The sequence below is a fragment of the Aythya fuligula genome, chromosome 6 (genome assembly GCF_009819795.1).
Source record: "Aythya fuligula isolate bAytFul2 chromosome 6, bAytFul2.pri, whole genome shotgun sequence".
Taxonomy (NCBI): domain Eukaryota; kingdom Metazoa; phylum Chordata; class Aves; order Anseriformes; family Anatidae; genus Aythya; species Aythya fuligula.
In genome coordinates this window covers 16,206,637-16,227,934 of record NC_045564.1, presented here as the reverse complement: position 1 = coordinate 16,227,934, position 21,298 = coordinate 16,206,637, and the positions used below count along the sequence as shown (strand labels likewise).

The window sequence follows — 21,298 nt, the reverse complement described above, 5'->3', positions numbered from 1 at the left end:
TATACTGTCACACAGACCTTAGTGTATTTATCTTCTGGTCAATTTCTGCAGGGAGATACTGTTATCCCTGGTTTCTTTATGGAGAGCTATGACTCAAAGAGACACCGATATTGCATGTGAAGTAGGGAACTGAACCAAAGTCTCTCTGCTTGTGCACTACATACTGCTCCCCAGAGAACTTTCTGCTAGTTGCTGCTCCCTAGAGAACTTTCTGCTAGTTACTTAGCTAATGGAAAGGTATCACACCGAACTATCAAGGGAGAAATAGGTCCTTGAAAGGGATTTGAAAGAGGATAAGGTAAGAGTTTTATGAATTTTCATGTGATTTTATTTCATATACACGACAGAACAAGCATAGGGGTGCACGAGGAAGGAATGAGCAAATAAACCAGCAGTGATAGGCAAAAGATCATTATGAAAGTATTAATAATCACACAGATAGCAGTGTTCCACTTCAAGATTTCCATAAAGCTGACTGGTGCCATCAACCTGCAAAAGCTCATCACGAAAGTAGGTTGTGTGTGATAACAAAGTAGGCCTCAACTGTGCAAGGTATGGCACTTCACGAAGTTGGAGTTACTCTGAGCAGGTCGCCAGCCCACCCCTGCATTGCCCTGCGCGGGTCTGGTCACACCGGAGCCGTCTCTGGTAGCAGGCGTGCTGTCTGTCCTTAAAGCTGATGGGGGTGACTTCATTCTGCTCTTCATTTTCACTGCTATTGGAAAGCAGCCTGACACATGCACATACTGAAACCCTATCTCGCAGTTTTAGCTGTTGGTGCTCAGCGCAGATAGAGGTGCTGAGGCGCGGGCTCCCTGCCCCTGTCAGCAAGGCACCTGTAAGCTGAGGGGAGTACGCAGGAGGCAGCGCCCTGTCACCCCACTAACCAGCGCCTTCGGCACCCCACCCACGCCAACGCCACCACGGAGCGTTTCGTAACGAGCTGAGGCGATCCCCGCTGCGGGGAGCGGGCACCCGGCGCGGGGCTGCCGGGAGGAGCCTGGCGGGGACCCCGCGGGCCGCCCCCGGCCCCCGGGCTCGGCGGGGAGCGGGGCTCGGCGCCTTCCGCCCGCCTGACCCCTCACCCGGCAGCGCTCGGCGGCACAACACGGAAGCGCCATGGCGGCGGAGGCGGCGGGAAGCGGCGGCGGGTCCCCGTCCTCCGCCCGGCGGCGGCTGCGCATCATCTCCGGGCACCTGCGGGGCTCGGGCCGCGCCGCGCTGTCCCCCAGCCCCTGCAAGGCGCAGGGCGGCCCCGCCGGGCCGGCCGCCGGCTCCATCCCCAAGAAGCGGTGGGTGCGGGCGGCGAGCCGCGGGCTGCCCGCTGCGGGCGGCGGGGCGGGGCGGGGGCGCGGGGGGCTCCGCGGGGGGCGGGCGGCGAAGGGGCCCTGTGAGCCCGGCTGGAGACCCGGCGTGTGCCGGCCCTGCCCGAAGTTTGGGCTGCGAGCGCCTTGTGTGCCCGGTGGCACCTGGGAGCCCAGCAGCTCGGCTCACGGCAGGGCGAACGGCAGCTCTGGGGTTCATTTCGCTGGTAAGTTGAGTACCACGGCACCGTAACCGTGGTACTGGTGCGTGTAACTTGCCATGGTGAGGCTCGCCTCTCAGGATGGTCTCGTGTTTATTTCACGATTTCCCCGTTTTCAGATGTGGATTTCCTGTGCACGTGTTGGCTTGCAGTCCCACAGGAGCATCTTACGGTCTGGGTTGTAGCCAACCTGTTCCTCTCCATCAGGCTGTGCGCAGGCACTGGTCTGCTCCGGTAGCCTATGGAGGTGGTCAGGAGGCAGGCAGGGCAAGCAGCGGGTAAAAGAGTTGATGTTCCTTTGAGGAAAATCCCTTCAGCCCATGATTTGCTATGAACCTCTTTTCTCAAGCAAGCTTTGATCAAGGGATCAAAGACAAAGGGGTGATCTGAATTATTTTAACAGATCATTAGTTGCCCAAGCTGAGCTTGCTGCTTTGAGAGGACTGGGATGTAACGTTTAACTTCATGCCTATGACAAAGTTTGAAAGCCTTTGATATCCCCTCCTGCTGAGGGGATTTGATGTTCTTGCAGGAGATGCATCAAGAGCACTGCTCACCAAGAGAAATGGGTTGTGCCAAAATCGTTGGATTCCAGGTCGAGTTTTTCTTTGGTTTGAGCTTAGGAAGAAATCATTGTTTCTGAAAAATGCCAGTTTAGCTAGTTCTAATGAATTTACTTTAAATGAATTCTCATGTAATTTCTACAGCCAGTTCCTGCATCCTTGAAGAGCGGCAGAAACATGCTTTTGTGAAGATGCGTATGACCCTAAAGATAGCTTCTTTTGTGGAAACGCAGGCATGGTGACCTTACACCTGTACTTCTTCTACAAGTTAAGGACGTTGGCCTCCCATACTGCTATTCGCTGTAGGAACGTGAAGAACTGATATTTCTGCACCATACAACTTGTTCTAGATTAGTAACGTTATGTTGCTTCAAGGAATTTATGATCAAAGTGAAACAACTGCAGGATGCTTTGTTGTGAGGGTGTAAAGAAGCTGCTAGAAAGTTTGATGCCCATCATAGGTGCAGCTGTCTTGATATATCTAGAACCCAGCATTTTTTGTATGTATGGAAATAGAACCTTGCAGGATCTGTACCTCTTATTTTTAGGTGTTCACTCTGAATATGAGATCTAGCTGAAACGTATTTCAGGTGGTAGGTGTTAAAAAGTCTGTGATACTTAAATATTAGCTTGGGTATGAGGATCTAGGTGGAGTTTTTATTTCAAGATAATGAGTTTTGAAGTGAGTGATGGGAGGGTAGGGATAGGGTGGAGATGATTCTGTTGCCTGTAGTGATTCGGAGGTGGTAAGTGATGAATGCCAGAGTCCTGTTCCAGCGACTTCCAGCTGATCCGGAGCTGGCTGACCCATTCAGAAGATTGGGAACGTACTGGGCCAGAATTCTTGTCAGTTATAGGTGGGTCTGAGTGGCTGTCTTGGTGGCTGAGATTACTTGGTGAAGATGGAGAAGGTCTAGGGGGTCTGGAATATCCATGGACAGGTGGGAAGGTCTGTGAGGCCTTATAAATTGAAGGCTGATAAGGGAGTTGAGAGGACGTGGGAGGGATAGGGTAAGATTTCAAGATGGAAGTTAAACTATGTTGAAAAAATAACATGGTTTCTGAAGTTGTTCACCTTAAAAACATTAAATTCTAACAAAGGTGCTCTTGCTTGAATGAGAAGGTAACGAAATTACTGGGATGGAATTGAAGAATGCTACAGATTGACTATAACAAATATCTGAAGCTTGCTGAAAGTAAGGAATTTTTTAAAATCAGCTTATTAGCTTTGTTCAGTTAGTGAGAGGTTTAGTACTGGACTCTCTCAGCATTTAGGTAAGCTCACTTTTACCTGTGTGGTAGTTTTACTTGGGTAGTGCGAAGACACTTGTATAAGGCTAGGGGCTATGATGGATGCAATGAAATTTTTTCCAGAGTTCTTTGTATGGACAGAAATATTTGGCAAAAGTATAATTAACAGTCCTTGTTTGAATATACACTGATATAAGTCCCTAAGCAAAACTGATAACAACAACAAAAAAGCACCTCTTAAATGAAAGCTTGGAGAATCAGGCAGGGAGACAGCCTGACCTCTGAGGTCATGTGTCGGGTGTAAGAGGCTAGGCCTGGAGCTCCTGCGGGGGTTTTGAGGTGGTGATCAGGCATAAAGAAACTTGAGTGCTAGAGCACTTGTTTGAGTGTATACAAGCTGTAGAAAATGTGTTAGACCTGAAAGGTTAATAGCTGAACTTGCATTTCAGGCTGTGAGTACTGAGCAATGGAGCATGCAGAAGATAAGCCAGTTAAATACAATAGGTCTTTGAAGTGTAAAACCAAGTCTAAGGAGGTTGGGTTCTTTGGTTAATTATATTTTACTGAAAAGGGATTGTGCCATGTTCTGTGCTTGACATGCTCTGGAAACGCTTCTTTATTTCAATTCAAAGGTGTCTAAACCCCAGTGAAGCTGATCTTTCAAATAACAGAAGACACCTAAGTACTTTAACTTTGTCAGAGTTGTGTCTTTAGGTCTTCAAGCAGGTTAAAAGGTCCTGAAACTGTTTAAAATAAAGCTTGAAACTTGTGAACTGCTTCTGGAAAATATTTGGTCTGTATGGATATTCACACTTCCCAAGTGTGCAATTATTGCACCAAGTTGTAAGTTACCTTTAGGCTTGAAACAAGTTAATACGTACCAAATTTTATATTGATATCGAATTAATATATTTTTTTTGCAGTCTATTCAGTTTAATAGGGCTTAAGTGTATATCTTTGCATAATTGCAACTTGAGAGAGACACAATATTGAACTTGGCAGCTACTTTTCCTACGTCTCAGGAGAAGAATAATGAGAATTTCAGAAACTGATGTGACATCCTGTGTTAGAAATATCCTGAAGACAATGTTTTCATAAGTTACTGAAAAGCTCGACTGAAAAATCTGGTAAGCATAACTGACCTAGAGATGGTACAGTGATGCTGTGTGTCTTTAAGCAATATTACGACAATCCAAACCCAGATGCTTTCTTCCTGTGGTCTCCTATTAAATCTGCCTATGATGCTTCAGCTTTTCTACCTCTTTTTGAGCTATCAGTTTAATTTTTCCTAGCAAAGCTTCAGCCTAGGTACCTTAATCAAAATTCTCTGTGTTCTTCAGGCCGGTTGCATCTTTCCTGTAGTGTTTGAAATAGTCAAAGCTTTTGACAGACACTTACACCAGATCTATATACAACACTCTCCTTGTGTTGTATTTCTTCTGCAAAGTAGAAAACTTGCTATGACTAAAAAAAACTGTTCTAATACTTATCCTGTAGTCACTAGACACTGACCTGTAGAAACACTGCTTTCTTGTTGACAGTCTGAAGACCATGCTGATAAGGACCTTACCCAGCCATTTTTCATCACCAGTGAGGATAGGAAGGAGAGTATCTGAGTTTCTGTGGGTGTTCACCTAATTGTCCCTGCTTCAAAATAAAAATGCCTGTGAAGGCAAACCAATATGTTTGCAAGTTGATGTGTTTAAAGATTACAGCATGCTTCTTATTTTATAAAATTACTATTATCAAAAGGAAAAAAAATCAGAAAATATAAGCTACATTATGCTTAGAGGAGCATCCTCTTGAAGGAAGGATGCACTGTAAGTGTGCTGTATGAGTGGAGAGCTTTATGCACAGCAAGAGTGGAGAGATGTTACTTCTTTGTACCATTCCTGGTTTGAATTTTATTAATTCAGTGCTGCAGTGAAAAGTGGGGGTCACAGTTATAAATTGTTGTGTGTCTAAGCTTTAAAAAGTTGATGGGCCTACTAAAAAACTTAATAAAATCTTGAATTGGAAAAGAATTCTTCCTTAAGTGTTTTTTCAAAACTTTACGTTATACTGTTGACTTTTGGTGACTGCTAAGTCCATTTTCCTGGTGAGACTTATGCTAAAAATTTAGCAAATGGAGCAAAAAAAGCACTGACTTTCCCATCTCTTAGTGGGGAAGCTTTTCTCCGGTGGGATGAAGAGAGGTTTGTGGCTCTCTTATGGTTGTTACAGGCACACTGTTAACTAGAATAAGCCAAGGGGTGAACGTACAGGCAGCCATCTGCCCTTTAGCAAGTTAAAACCCAGGCTGCTCAAGGTAACTTGTTAACATCAACATGCCCTTATCTAGACTTCTGCAATTCTTGCTGATAACAGTGATGACAATGCCAAGCAGAACGTGAATCGATGTATAAAGATGCTTCTTAACAAGTAACTTCAAAGAGGGATCATATCATCAACAATACTGAGACACTTCTTTGCAGTATGCTTTTTGTGTCATGTAAATTTAAATGATGTCTAGTGCAAATGCTAGTTTATAATTGATGAGGTAAACGTGCATTATTCTAGTTCATCTGTAAGTGCTGTTCTATGAAACCTACCCTGAATGAAGGGCTTGATTTGTGATTTCATGGTTACTGCATTCCTTAGGATAGTTCACTGCAGTTGATAAAGAGGAATTCCTGGTATTCACAGGAATACACATCTATGCTCTTATGAGTACTTTAAAACTTCTAAAGACTTCTTGTATAACAGTTTTTATTCTGAGCTAAATTCATGGTCTGTTTAGATTGGAGACTGAAGGATGATAACACCAAAGTGTAAGGTTAGCAACAGAGGTTGAAGGAAGTCTGGGGAGTCGAGGGAATGTTTCTTAGATTCAGCTTTTCTTCTGTAGGTATCTGAAGTTCAGTAAGCAGCATCAAAATTTTGTTTGAAAGGTTAGATTCCATATGTGACTTGTTAAGTGTTTGTAATGGCACTAGCTTTTTAGGAAACAGTGTTTTTTAAGCAAAACTTGACATTAAGCTAAATCCTAACATAGCTGGCTTCTGAGCTTAAGGTAGTGGAAACTTTAGGCAAAGAAGGAAAGGGCTGATCCCTCTAGAGTCTTAAATCAAAGTGCACAAGCCTGTTGCATTGAGGAAGGTGTGGCAGTTCACAGGAGGCTTTTGTGATTACATCAAAGCAGGTAATTGCTTGTTAAGGTTATTGCTTGAAGTATAGGAACAGATAAGGTAATCTGATTCTCTCACGGAAACACTAGCCTGATTAAAGATGTCATTTGCTGTTGCATATGAAGTTGCATTTGCCTTCAACTGCTATCTGTTATCTAAGTAGTCATGTCTTTGAGCAGATGGCATGTAAGAAATGTCAGGATTGAATTAATTTAAAAATCAAAAGATCCAACAGAATAGTTATTATATCAAGTAAACCAAAGTGAATGTATTAATTGGTTAAATTTTACTAGAAAAAACATGCAAATAAAAGTGTAAAACATGCTCAACATATTAAAGTACAATATAGATTATTATGGGAAAATAAGTAGCTACTTCTGAAAAGCAGAATTTTGTAGATCAACTTCTTGATATCTACTGAGGTCTGAACTCCTGTACAAGAAATTGAATGTACATAGCTATGTAGTTAAACCTAAGATTTGCGTAAGTTGAGTAGAACAGTCTTTGCTCACACAATAGACAACAATAATTACTTTGACTTCCTAGAAACTACTTTGACCAGGAGTAAACTAAAGACATCTGCCGTGTGTGTAAGAGTTGCAGTCAACAGGAATTTACTGTAATGTTGCTATACATCTTAGTAGAGAATAAATAATGTGAAATACTAAAAATCAGTTGTCGGTTCAATGTGATGGACAAGCTTGATGGATGTCTCCATGGCCTTGTTACATCCAAAAGTTGTTCTTGTATGCAAGCCTTCTGGGTTGATTGTATAGGCCAAAAAGTATTCTTTAGTGGTTATCTGATGCATTTGCTATAGAGCATGCTAAAAATCCTCTATGTCATGGATAAAACAGTCTTGTCCAGGATCTGAGCTTGTTTTACTTGAAAAAATAAACAGCATACTGTTCATTTGTTTGAAAAGCGTTTAAGTGCTTATTCCTTTACTGCCTGGAAGTAGCCATGTGCACGTATTTTTGCAGTAGAGCAGTCCCTTGAAAGATAAATATGAAACTGGTATTGACTGAAGTAGTACATGTATCTGGAATAGAAATAGCTCCTTTAAGGTAGTCCCTTGCATAAGAATCATCATTTGGCTAAGTGCGTACTGAGTAGTATAGGCATAATATCTTGACTTTCTTCATACTGATTAAAGATTAATTCACTTAATTCACTAAATGACATAAGCTTTCTACAAGAGAACAGTGGAGAAACACCAATTTCCTTGTTCCTTGGGGCTTTGCTAATTAAAACATGGTGAAATGTGGAGTAATGAAGTAGTTGAGGCTAGTATCTCCTTTTTTTTGGTCAGAACAGTTTTAAACAAATAAAAAAAAAAACCACACAACACTACTCTGGAGTACCTGGTTCCTTCAAGTCTTTTATGCCTAAAATTTTGTCTACAGTTTCAGCTTATGGTAGATCTAAACTACTGTAAATGTGAACCCAGGTTCATGTTGCTGTACCAGGTATTTAGCAAACAGAATAGCAGCTGTATTAGGTGTATGTGCAAGTGCAGGGGTTTATCTGGAGTGCAGGCTGCAGAACCTCAGTGTTTCTCAATTTATAAAAACAGGCATTTTATTTGACTTGAGAGTGGTTACTTCTGGTTTGCTGCAGGGGAAGGCTCGGTGAGAGGGCAGAAGTATGATGAGCACAGCAGATATTCCCTGCCTGCAGCCTGTCATTCTTCTCCGGATAAATAATGCTTTCACAAAGCAGTTCTTGAAGTGGTTCCTTGGGCTACGTTCCCTTTCATAATTTCCAGACACCTAATCCTAATTTACTGCTGTCTCTGGAAGCTCTCTGGAGCGGCTTGCCGGCGTAGTGGTTGAGAGGTGTGCCTGTGTGACCCACACAGGCCCGTGCCCCACAGCAGAGGGAGGGCAACCTTATGTGGTCACCTCAGGAGGTTCAGAACCCTCTCCTGTAGGTGTTCCGAGTTGGTAGCCGAAAGTCCAGCTGAGGTGAGCCTTGAGTTGCTGTTTGGGTAACGTCCTGCCTTGCAACTCCTTACACAGCACTGTAACACCGCACACCTGCTCCCGGCCTCGCAAGAGCACCACAGCCAGGAGGACATGTGCGTTCGTGTGGCGACGTGAGGCAAGCAGCCCGTGCGAGCCCTTCCAGCTGCTGCTTCAGTCCTGTTCCCAAGATCTGCTGGCTCTTGGGCAGCACAATAGGAGTGGTGCTTAAAGGCAAGGCGTCACCTAATGATTGAATTGAAAACCCTGGTGGGTATTGTGGGGAAATCACTGTGGGCGTTTTGGCTCTGCTCCCGCTGCGTCGCATTGATGGGTTGGATGGCACCGTCTTCCATACTGCTGTAGGGTGGCTGCACTGAAGAAAATAAGAGAAATGATCATTGCCCATTTAGCAAAGTAGCCTGTTTCAGTTTGGAACAGAAAGCACTAGATCTTCAAGTTCTTTGGTAGAAGGCCGAGGGAGTTCTGTTGAGGTTTGTGTGCTTGGACAGTGTATCTGTATAACAAGGCAAGGAGTTCAGCATTGGCATTCTTCATTAAATCACCTGCTGCTACTGAAGTAAAATTCATTGATTACTTTAACTTGGTTCCAGTATTTCACTGAACATAATCTTGTAACTTCACCATAAGTGGAAAAAATACCTGCTTCTGATGTTATCAACGTGTTTTAAACCTACCCTGGAAGATAAAAGGCTATAATAACTGTTGGTGATATTTTTTCTTTTAAAAGTAAAAACTCCTCGACTGTCAGTTCTCTGTATTGTGTGTGTAATTATTTGGTGTATAATTATGGCATGAATTTGGAACTACTAAAAGATCGCATCAATGTTGTAATTTCCATGGGAATTAAACTTTTGGATGCTCAGCTTCTGTACCTGCTGGAGGCCCTGTGCTGCTGCTTAAGCTTTCTAGGGAAAGGAAAACATTTTCAAGCAGTCATAGTGCCTGTCACTAAAACATGAGATTTGGAGAGGGCTGGCAGATGTTTTAGTTCAAATGCTTGGGTCTGGAGGATTCAGCCTGCCCCGGCTGGGGGAAGGCTGCCACCTCGTGGGTTTCTGTGCGATTTTTCAACGCCTTTATTTTATTTATTGTGTGTGCTGTGGTCTGCACAGCTTCTTGCCTCGCGTCTCTGTGGTTATTCAATAGGCAGTTCTTCAGAAAAGCGAAGAGATATTTTATTTGTTGAAAAGACTTTGCTGTTAAAATGTAAATATATATAAATTCTTATTACATTGAGTCAAACTAGTATTTCAATGCTGCCCATTGTAATGAAAGTGGAATGTTTAAATTCAGTTAACCTAAGCAAGTTGTTTCTGCAACACTTGCTCCTGTTGTCACTGTTTCCATGGTAACTTTTTTCTTTCAGGTTTTTTCCTTTCAGGCAATATCATTACTTATTTTACACATATATTATGTGTGTGTGATATGTAAGTGTGTATATACAATACCAAAAATGTAAACCAAAGCTTGCTTTTGACATGTTGAGCACTTCATCCATTTCTGTACTGAAATTATCGTTTCAAAGTTAGAAGGCAAGGAAGAACGGGTCACTTTCTGACACTTCTGGCTAAAATAGTCCATATATGTCAAAGACAAAAGTAGGGTTAATGAGCTTGACTTTTTGTTGAAGTCAATGTACCTGAACAGGAAAGCTGTCATCTTTAAATGAGACAGCTTGGGCACGATATAAAGCTTAGCAGCACTGAGTTTAAAACAAGAATAATGACAAGTGTTAGAGAGAGGCCATGTTGCTTACCAGAGGCCCTGTCATTTATGAATTGGAGCTGAGTAATCAGACACTTTCCTTTTATATTCTGGTTTTGTAGGCTTCTTCTTTAGGAAGCCACATGCAGTATTTCCTCTAACTCCGTGCAGCGTAGGCGTGAGGTGCTAGGAACCACTATACGTAAATCAGATAGCGGTTCCCAGATTGGCAGTGCTCCCTGGTGTGATGGATCAAAGGAGGAAATAAATGCCAGATGACTCAGTACAAAACAGCCCTTGCTGCCTCCAAACAGAAACCTCGGAATTGCTTGGTATAGCACCGAATGTAAAAATTAGATGTTTGCAATGAACTTCCTATTGTGTTTACCTGTCAGGTGGTACAAAGCCGTCCATTATGTCGGGGGGAATGCCCGACCTTGTGGTAGGAGGTAGCTGAGATGTTTCAGAACCTGCTGTTCTGCAAACATGTTAACTGTTGTGTTAGTTTTATGTAATTACTCTCAACACACCACTAACGAGTTGTGTTGTCTTTCAGAGGAAACCATTATATGCTTATTTCATTCAGGAATAGTTGATCCTGAAAACTTACAAAATTTGACTTCTTAACCTCTGTTTGGTATTTTAAAACCTGATGAAAGCACCAGGTGCTTTAACACCAACCTAGGAAAGCAGGGCTGCAGGAAGGGAACAGGGAACCAAGTCAGCTTAGCAGAAAGAGCTCCTAAGTGGATCTCTGCTCAGGGCCCTAATAGTGCCTCCCCTGAATTTGGGGAGAGGTGTCTGTCCATACAGACATCAGGACTGGTGGTAGTTTCAAAGCTGCACTTACTTGTTTTACCATATGTTGGCATTCCTTTAGAGCCTGGTCCTTTGTGTCTTGATCTGTCTGATCATCTTTAGCTTTGTTGCTGCTTTCTCTGCCCTGTTCCATGTATCACACTTAGCAGCTTAGCAGCACTGCCTTGAAGGAGCCACCCTTCAAAAATAGGGGGAAGCTGCGTAAGCCTTTGTCAAATTTGGTTTATTAATATCAAGTCTGTTCTGACTTTACGTAATTTGATAAACCAAAGAGATCGGGTGTATAGAAATACTCCATTCAGTCACCAGAGGGAGAAATCTTGCCTTGACAAAGACTGCAGTCCTAGACACTGTTTCATCAAACAGTTTAATTTGGCTGCAATTTTAGTCAATTCCTCAGCGTGTAGGAGCAACGTGCACTGGCTGTTTGACAAAAACGTATCAGTTATGAAGTACTTGAAGTTCCCTGTAAAGCTTGCTTAAGAAGTGCTAAGCTTGTCAAAGGCTTGTTGAAATGTCGGTTTCAAACAGCTGTACTAAGCGTCCGTGTTTTCTTCCATTTGATTCCTTAAAGGCCATGTGTACAGGCAGTTTGAAGAAAATGGGCTTTGATTAAGGCAAGTCTAATTACAGCACCTGTAGTATGTCAGCAGCACATGTTAGTGTTATCTCTGTAATGAATGCCCTTGGTAATTGATCAGCACCCAGTTACCTTGCATGTAAAGCTGGAATTAAAACTGCCTTGAGGCAGAGGTTTCTTTGAGTTCCAGGGTTTTTTTGTTTGTTTGTTTTTTGAAATAGTCATCACTGATCATTGTCAGTATGCTAACACTCTTATTTATATAAATATTTTTTCTCCTTTAAGGCAAGAACTTCTGAAGTGGAATGGATGGGGATATAATGACTCAAAATTCATATTCAATAAGAAGGGTCAAGCAGAATTTACAGGGAAAAGGTAAGCTGGAAACTTATATCACTGGAGTAAAATATTTAATGTAGTAAATTATTTTTTTTTTTTTGAAAAGAGGTTAAAAACTGCACTGTTCAGTTAAGCTGAAAGCAACAGAAAGCTTCCTCTATCTCATAGAATAGGTCATTAGTTCTGCATTTAACAGGTTTACTGAATTTTACACACAGCAGTGAAACTTCCCCTGGAGGAGTAGAATCAGACCAAGAATCTGCACCACCACCTAAAGATTTAGGAAAACATGCAGCAGTTCTGTGGAGTTGTGCCAGTTTTGAGAATCTCATGAAAGTCAGCAAGTTACTTTACTTTAACTTTTGATTTGTTTTAGGTTTCTTAAACTTTGTGCATGGAGCTACTCCATCCTCCTAGTTTTAAAAACAAAAATTCCTCTACAGCTGTGTGTTTTGTGGTGGCAGCATACATTTTTGATCTATTGCCTGCTAGCCCTTTATAGAGCAGGTTTGTTTTTCTGAGAAATATCCATTTCAGTAAATACAGCATTAATTCTACTTCAAGATCTCTTTACTTTATTCCAGTGTATTTTAAGTCTGTCACCTGGTATCTTATTATTCCCTTTTGCCTGAAAGGAAAGGAGTCTTGCAGTCTTTTTAGTTTAAAAAAATAATAAATATGCTTTCAGTAAGAGTAAAAATAATGATGATAATGATAAGGAAGATCAATAAGTTTGCTAGGGTACTGTCCTTCAGAAAAGCTCCTCCTTGTTCTTTGAGTTTCTGTAAACTAGCATTAGCTAGTTTGAATTGCTGCAAAAATCTATCTCTGGTGTTGAATACTAATGCTGAATCTCTTAATTTTCAGGCCCAGGTTAAAATGCAAAGCCTTAACTGAGGCATGAGTTCACTGTATGCTATTCAGGGAGATCGTGGCGATCTCTCCTTTTGCCAGGATTCTAGCCCTTGTTACTCTGTCAGTCATGCTTTCATCTGATATCTTCTGTTTATCTGGGGTAGGTTACGCTGCACAGGAAGAATTTATCAGGGTGATTTGAAAGAGGTAAAGGTGTAGGGCTAGGTGTAGGGGAGAATGGTGTTTTTTTCCCCCACCTGCATTTTCTCTAACTGTATGAGAAAGTATTAGAAAGGCCTTGTTGGCCCCCACCAGTGTAGTTTTTATGGAGTAGTTCCTCTCAGTGGTGAAAGAAAGGTGGGGCTGTTTAAAGAAAGAATGGGAGCCTGGCTTCTGGTGATCAATTGCGATTTTAATCCAGTAGCATCTGTGAAGATTACGTTGGAGATGCCTTTTAGTATCTACTCTTGCTGTTTGCACAAGACTCAGTTGTATCCCCTCCTCTACCTTCCTTCCATGCTGTGAGGAGTCCTGGGCCCTTTCTAGTCTGTGCTTGTAAGGCCCTTTGGTCTTTACAGTGGCTGTTCTCTGAAACTTCTCCAGCTCTTTGACATATTTTTGGAAATGCAGAGCCAAAAATGTGCACAACACTCAAGATGGGGATGCACCAGGGTTCTGCAGATCAGTGTAAAAAAATAATCTGTCTTGTTTCTCATACCTGCCTTGATGATGTATAAATGAAGATGCCTTGATTTTTTTTTTTCCTGTACTGACTACTAGTCTAGTTCAGCAAAATATGCATGTAACACTTTATTTGTTTATTTTTTTGTTCTTGTGGTTACATCACAGCTCGTCATTCTTCATTTGTCTGCTCAGTTAGGAAGGAGCTTGGAACCTTAAAAATACCATCAGTGTGCTATGTCTACCTGAAAGACCTTAGTATCATTCACCTGTTTGGAGAGTCCACTGTTCGTTCCAGATCACTGATGCAGGAATTATATAAACTGGACCAGTGTGTGGCCAGTGTGTAGCTAGTTGCACTCCTGAGTCTCTCTTGGACTCAGGGCTCAATAAGCCCTGACCCTTCAGCCTGAAGAAGAACCTTTCCTTCAGTTCTGTAGCAATGTATTTTCTTTAGTAGCAATTGAGGTAGAACCCCTGTGGAAATCCAGAGGAGTGTGTTCACTGCATCCCCATTATTCACTTTCTTTTCACACGGTCATAGAGCTCGAGGGGTTAGTGAAACAGGAATTTTCTTTATGGGAGTTGTGCTGACTGTCCCAATAGACCATGCTTATCTACCTGTCAAATGATCTTTATTACTGGCTCTACTATCTCAGCAGAGGTAGAAGATACTTGTCTGAACAAATAAACCCGTTTTTCCAGGGAGGAAAGTAAGGTGTTTTATTGTTTTGTGTTTTCAGGGACTTCTTGCATAATCAACATATGTACAAAGCTTACCCCTGAGTAACTAATCGTAATTGTGTTTTGTGCAGTAAATTCACTAACTCTCTCTCTCCTGGGACTTTTGTCTGTCTTGAGTTAGTTGTTAGATTTCTGTTTGAACTTACTCAAGGACAAATTAAAGGTAAGATTACCTTTGTAAGCTAGCTGTAGCAATAGGTGGGCAACACCAAAAACTATGTCTAGAGAAGAAACGCCAAGCTGAGACAAAGTGCTCTGTACCACTGCAGACTCACAATTTACGTTAAACTTTTGTCGTATACATTTGTTGCTTGTTGTGCTTTTCTGTCTACAGAATTCACTTACCTGTTCTATATGGATATGATGATACATAACAGCAGTCACAGGAGGGATCACAGAAAATAGTCTTCCAAGCTGAAGAGTCCAGCTGAATTAAGATATAGTTGTAGCCTTTCATCTCTAGGAATACTTTTTTGTTTGTTTGTTTATCCCAACGAGGTGAGCTGGAAGGTAGTTAAGATGAGGAAACAAAAGGAATTGTTCTCCTCGCACAATTGGTGACTTAATTGTAGCTGAGAAGGACAAGGTCATAACTGGATAGTCATGGTAATTAAATAATCCTGGAGGAAAGATCCATGGGGCCTAATGCAGTGATGTTATATACTATAGGATAGTCAACTGCTGAAAACTCTTCATACAAAAGGAGGGGCTTTGTTTTCCTTTTTTCAGAGAGTGCTTGTGCATATATCATAAACATGGACAAGGTGTGCAGATGTATGCAATTAAGTTGCTACCTCACTAGGGTTTGAGTATGGGCCCAGCCTCACTTGTTCTTTCATTTGATATGCATGACTATAAACAGCTCCTCTGTCTCTTGTCTTGTAACTAACTCTTCATCTGTCACATGGCTAAGCTCTTGCCGAGGGGTTGTGACAGACACATTCATGGCACTTGATGGGTTTTGATGCATTTTGAGGATGAGAGAGGAACCTTTGACTCTGTTTTTCTTGAAACCATTCTAAGGTATATTGAGCTGGGTTTGTGTGTCTGAGGTTGCTTTGGTTTACATTGCAATGTGTCTGTACATACATGCCCTCTGTCTGTAACTGATTTGTAAACTATGACACTTTTCTACATTACTGGGAGATCTTTCTTAAAAATGAAGATGGGCAGGGTGGAATGTCTGAAAAGCCACATGCTACAATTCCCAAATATCACAAAGGAACATAATTTCTAAGTTGTTGACATTTTCTTTGATTTTTGTGTGAAGTATAGAACATAAATAAAAATACGCAGTTGCATGAAAACTAAATGAGCAGAAGCTTTGCAGACTTCTTTAAATCCATTTTTTCATCTAACTTAGTATTTGTGCTTATGTAGAATCAAAAGAAGTGTATCTGACATACATTCTTTTAATTGAAAATGACCCTGTGTAATATTGACTTTTCAGGTACAGATTAGGTGGTATGGTATTACCTACTTTTAAGGAATGGATAGAAAAAACCTTTGGAGCAAGTCTGGAGCACAAAACTACCTCTAGAGTAAGTAAATAGCTGAACCAGTTCCTTTGAACGTTAGTTGTGGTGATTGTCAAAAACAGATTGTTAAAGATGATTCAGCTGTTCGTCCTGAAGATTGCCTCCTATATAATTTATTTAAATAGTGTATTGTAACACTTCAGAGTTGCTGTTTGGTGTAGAAATATTACATGAGACTTTCAGTGATTTAGCTCGACTTGTCATCCTACATCAACTGGTAGTACTTTAATTGGACTAAATGTCTCCTACACAGAGAGGTTTTAGTTCTTGTTTGTAGGCTGCTTTTCAAGATTGTAGAAACTGTTAGCCTAGATGGAATTATTGTTTATGCAACTGTAATCACCCTTTGTGATGACAAAGGTGGAAGATACAGTAACATTCAATTGTATGGTGTTTTTAGTGTATTTAATGTTATCCAAGTTCTTATTTGACAGTAATATTTTTCCACATCTGGATGCTGAAAACTGACTACCAGAATACCTAAGATTGAACTGAATGTTTAAAAAAAAAATCAGAATATTCTGGGTTTTCTGAAGTATACATATTATGCTTTTCAAAAAGAATAACTCAACTTGGAGTGAGGTCATTTTAGGAAGAATTCCTTTGAGGCTGCAGGCTTCTGACTCAGTAACTGCCTAAGCAGCATGGGAAGCAGGCTGTGCTGTATGCTTGTATGATGACTGCACAGTGACTGCAGTGATACTGCTTCAGTAACGTTTTTTTAGCCATTACTTGAGTAACTTGAGTTCAAGATTTTGTTTTCCCTGAAGCAGGTCATCTCATTGGGCCTGAAAACTTGAGCACTTCAGTCTTCTGCTAGTCAAGCCATTCTTTCATCTGTTATGACTTGAGGTCTTCCCATGTGACAATATATTTCAGAAATGTTTGTCTTGATGGGATTGTTTTCCTTGACTGAGGTTGGTCTTGACTGGCAGGTGCTCGGAGCAAAATTGCTTTAATTCACTGTGACCAGTGGTCCTGAGGGCAGTTGTTCCCTTCCTACATGTATAGAAGATACAGAATAAGCAGAACTGGGGGACTAGGGCAGATTCTTGAATATTATCTTGATTCTACAACACATCCTGAAGAGCTAGTTCACAGGATATCTGCCAGCAGTGTGTATCTGGACTTCTCATATCTAACTTCTCATAGCTATGCTCAGGTACTACTGCAGGTCCCATTTTCATGTCTTTCTGATAGCTCCTGGTTTATATTTCAGGTTGTCATACTGTACTGGTTCTCACCATCTATTGTCATCAGAGCATAAAGGAGCTCAGGTATAGGAACAACAGCAGGAAAAGGATCTCTTGGCCCATATGTCTTTCTGTCTCAACTCTTCCTGCCTCTGTGCAGTAGGACTGCAGGGTTCCCTGTTGCATGCAACCTTTCTGTTGTAATTAACAGTAGTAAATGTACTTGCTTTTCTGATGCTCAAGGCGAGATGACATTTTTTCCTTTTCAGTCTAGGCTTATTACATACAGCAGTTTAGACCTGGTTCACGTAGATTTCCTGTCAAGCCGTTAAGTGTATAAATCTTTAAAATATCTCAGTCCCATAAGAATAAATAAAATTATTTTTGCCTGGCATTCTGCATAGGATTTATATGAATATTAAATTTTCAGTCTTGAAGGTGAAAAATTAGAGGACTAGAATGCTTGCAAAAAAAGGAAAAATCAAGGTACCTAGTTATCCATGGGGAAATGCAATAGCTTTAAGTAGTTCATCTTCCTCCTGTTGAAAACCGAGATATTCCAGCATTTGATGTTCAACTTGAAATGAAACAAAATGGTTCTGTCTACAAAAATCCATGAAGAAACAAGTTTAAACTAGAAAATGTAAACAGAGCTAGCAGGGATTTTCTTTACCAAAGCGGCTTAAAGGTCTTTGTTCATTTCATATTGGTTTGTTTCTCATGTTTTCCAAGTTTGTTAAGAGTTCTGCTCCTTGGGTTAGTAAGCAGTGCTGCGTGAATCTGCATTAATAGCAGACTAGCAGGAGCTAAGAGCAGCAATCCAAGACCTGACTTCCCCTGTGTTTATTCTGACTGGCCCCTAAAATCATGATCTCTTAAGAGCTGCATGCCTCTCACCTGAACAGCACAATCACTAGCTTCTATATTTGTAGGTGACAGTGTGAATATGTTGGAGGGAAAAGCCTTTTTCTCAGATAAAACCCTTTCCTCAGATGTCTGACACCTTAATTCAAGTATAGTATCACCCTTAAAAAGCCACTCAAAACAGCACCTCTCTCTTTTCCCAGAAGTAAATCATTATTAAAACTGTATTTTCATTAGGTCATGTGCCCCGTATGAAGAATGTTAAAACAAAGACTTGGCTGTCATTTTGTGCCCCTGAGGCTTCGTGAGCCATCAGACATGAACCTAACTAATGCAAATATTCTTTCCTAAGTGATCCCTATAAGTACTCTTAATTTCTGTGTAACCTTATGTACTTTCTTCTGAGGTGGACCCTGGTAGGCAACCTATGCATCTCATTACTTGAAAATTCTCCTTGTGAAGGTTAAATTGTCGTTTCTTCAGATCTCACTGCTCTGTGACCCATCCCGTTCAGAACAGACTGCCATACTGGCAGATGTGAGACTATAATCTTTTTTTTCCCCTCTCACTGTTAGCTTGGTAACTGGTGCTATCTTCTAAGCTTTTATTTTAGCAAGCCACCAGTTACATGTTGGCAAAAAGTATGAGCACTTCTGGAGGCTATATGCAGAACAAAGAGGAGTGAAACTCTCTATTCCAGGAAAGGAAACTTGGATGTGTGGATATATTTATATATAATAATAATATATATTTTTATATGTGAAAGGCTGAAAAACTTTTTTTTTCCAAGGAGCTGATCAGGACCTCTATCTAGAGGTTTTCTGAAAACACCTGCATGTTAATGATTGCACTAGGATTTTATGAAGTCTTGCTGATGTGTGAGGTCTGCTTAAAGCATTCCTGTTATATTAGATCAATCACACTTAAATTTCTGGTATGTGACAGAAGGAGGGGAAGTAGGTTGGTAGAAACAGAACTGGAAGTACTGGAATCTGGATAGTATATGGTGGCTTTAGTATGTATTTCTCTGTATTGTAGGAGGAATTTATGTTCAAAAAGGAATTTTGACCTTATCCTTTCTCAACAGGAGAGTCTTTAGTCCTATTCAGGCAGTTGTTTTTCTTGAATTCTGTAAAACAAAGTATTTTGTCTAAAATGCCCTCATAAGCTAGTTCATTTCCCCAAATCTGTTAGGAAGAAAAAGGGTAAGAATGCACTACTGGAATAAAACTTTGTGTGCATCTAGTCAGCTGAATACCAAGCAGGACAAATGGGATCAATGGCTGAAGACGAGGAAAAGAACTTCTGTATTTCTAATCTTAAATAGCTACATTTTGGTATCAGTTAGTGGCAAACTGTTTTTATTTTATATTGTTTTATATTATTTTGTACAGAAATGTGATAATAGGGAGCCTACCCTTAATGAACATGTCTTCTTGTATCATAGGCATCCTTAAATGTTAATGATGTACCTCCATCCATTGTAAATGAAGAATTTCTTCAGGATCTTAGAGCCACTAATATCTCATATTCACAGGATGCAGAAGATAGGGTATTCAGAGCTCATGGTAAGAAAACTTCATTTATATAAGTGTACTTTAGATGCTTCCTGTTTCAACTTGTTAACTTACTGTTTGTATTTCAGGTCACTGCCTACATGAGATATTTGTTCTCAGGGAAGGAATGTTTAAGCGAATTCCTGATATAGTTGTATGGCCTGGTAAGCTTAACTATTTTTTTCTTCTTCCTTCTTAACTGTTTATGAATTCTTGTGCTTTCTTGTCATGGGGAAGCTATCTTTGTTCATCGACTTCTCTCGTCTTTAGAGAGCCTAAAGGATTCACTTCATGAGGAAGTTGAATTCGTTATTAAATATAGTTGAAGTTTCAGATGAAGGCTGAATTTTTGACTTGAGTAACCACAGCATATTGTGAACTTGTGTGTGCAGCAAGAACAGTTGTCTAAATGACAGCCTAAATCTTGTTTCTAAAGGAGAACGTGATGATATGAAGGTAGTAAGATGTTTGTAGTAAAGAATTTGGTCTTATGACATGCAGTTCTTCAGAAGTAATTAAAAAAGTATGACACCTGTAACTCCAATCAGAACACTTTACAAAGGAGCATTGACTCGAAGAAATGGCAGTGCAATCTGAGTACGGGCTAGACCCATTTTAAATAGAATAATCACTAATGCTGTTGTAGGTAAGAACATGTAGCAGAAAATAATGCTTGATTTTATCTAGTAGAAGACAAATATTTAAACTGATAAAACTTTGTGCTCACTTGTGTGAATTTTCTATTTGCAAGTCATATTTCTCAGGTCACTGGGACCTACTTTCCATGTGCTGTTCTTCAGTAGCTAATGAAAAAGGCATCAGGTCTAAGTACCTAAGCTGTATGAATCCAACTTTTTTTTTTTTTTCCTTTTATTATTTTCTGAAATTTCAATAGCTGCACTGTATTAGAGACCCCAAGATCAGTCTTAGCTCAGTTTTCATACTTTATTTAGGAAAACAAAATTGCATGGGAAGGATAAAAAGAGACGCTATAAGATGCTTCTGAATATTTGAGGACAGTTACTGACATGACAGCGTTGGTGACTATGAACAGTGTTCATTACCACTCCACTTTATTTTGTGCAGCTCTGAAAGCAAATGAAGTAAAATGACTATATTGGTTTAGAGCTGATCTGTATGGCCAGAGTTTGTAAGCCTATGCAGTCAGGTCTGCTTATTCTCTGCTGTTTGCAAAAATTCAAGTGCATGTAGCAGCTGATCTTTATTTGATGGTCCTTCTCCTTCCCTGTGCACATGCGTGTCTGCTTCTACCCTTGACCTGATGTACAATACATTCTGAAAAAGTAAATTTGACCAGTAGGTCTACTTCTGAAACGGAACGTCAGCCAGGAAAAAAAATATTTGTTCAGCTCTCAAAAAAGATTAATTTCACTTAAAAGAGATTGGACAACCTATTTTCAATAAAGCTTTGAACTTAACTTGTTCTCCAAGGTACCTCAATTGTTAACTGTGTGGTAGCCTGTCTTGCCATGAGAACTGCCAGAAGGTCTCAGTCTGTGAGCAGTGACCAAGTCTAAAATAATTTCTTTATAGTTTAGATGTGAAACAATTCTACATTTACTGTAGAGCTTTGCTAATTTTTGGTCCATCCCTTTAGCGTCTAAATCTTTGAAATGTTTTCCTTTCTGGTGTCAGAAAAGGAGCTGCTAAGTATCTAGACTCTGATTTTTAAGCAACAGTAAGAAGCACAAATCCTCTTTTTAACTGTTTGTTATTTGTTTTTAGTTTGCCATGAAGACGTTGTTAAAATTGTGGAATTAGCATGTAAACATAATCTCTGCATAATACCATTTGGTGGTAAGTATTACTAAATCTCAGATCTGTTTAACATCACCAGTGCAAAAGTATTCTACTGCAGTTCAATTAAATCTGTGGTTTTAGTAATATATTGTATCTATAGTTCAAAAGTT

At 40.5% G+C, this 21,298-nt stretch overlaps 1 protein-coding gene across 1 annotated transcript in view; it reads left to right on the top strand.

Moving 5' to 3' along the window:
* The first annotated feature begins 1,110 nt into the window (after window positions 1-1,110).
* The window catches only part of AGPS (alkylglycerone phosphate synthase), a 50,897-nt gene continuing 30,709 nt past the window's right edge, over window positions 1,111-21,298 (top strand). Inside the window, exons 1-6 of the mRNA XM_032189866.1 lie at window positions 1,111-1,292; window positions 11,883-11,972; window positions 15,667-15,757; window positions 19,259-19,379; window positions 19,457-19,531; window positions 21,114-21,185. Of these exons, the coding sequence (XP_032045757.1) occupies window positions 1,120-1,292; window positions 11,883-11,972; window positions 15,667-15,757; window positions 19,259-19,379; window positions 19,457-19,531; window positions 21,114-21,185 (622 nt within the window). The 5' untranslated portion in view covers window positions 1,111-1,119. The remainder of the gene's footprint in view (window positions 1,293-11,882; window positions 11,973-15,666; window positions 15,758-19,258; window positions 19,380-19,456; window positions 19,532-21,113; window positions 21,186-21,298) is intronic.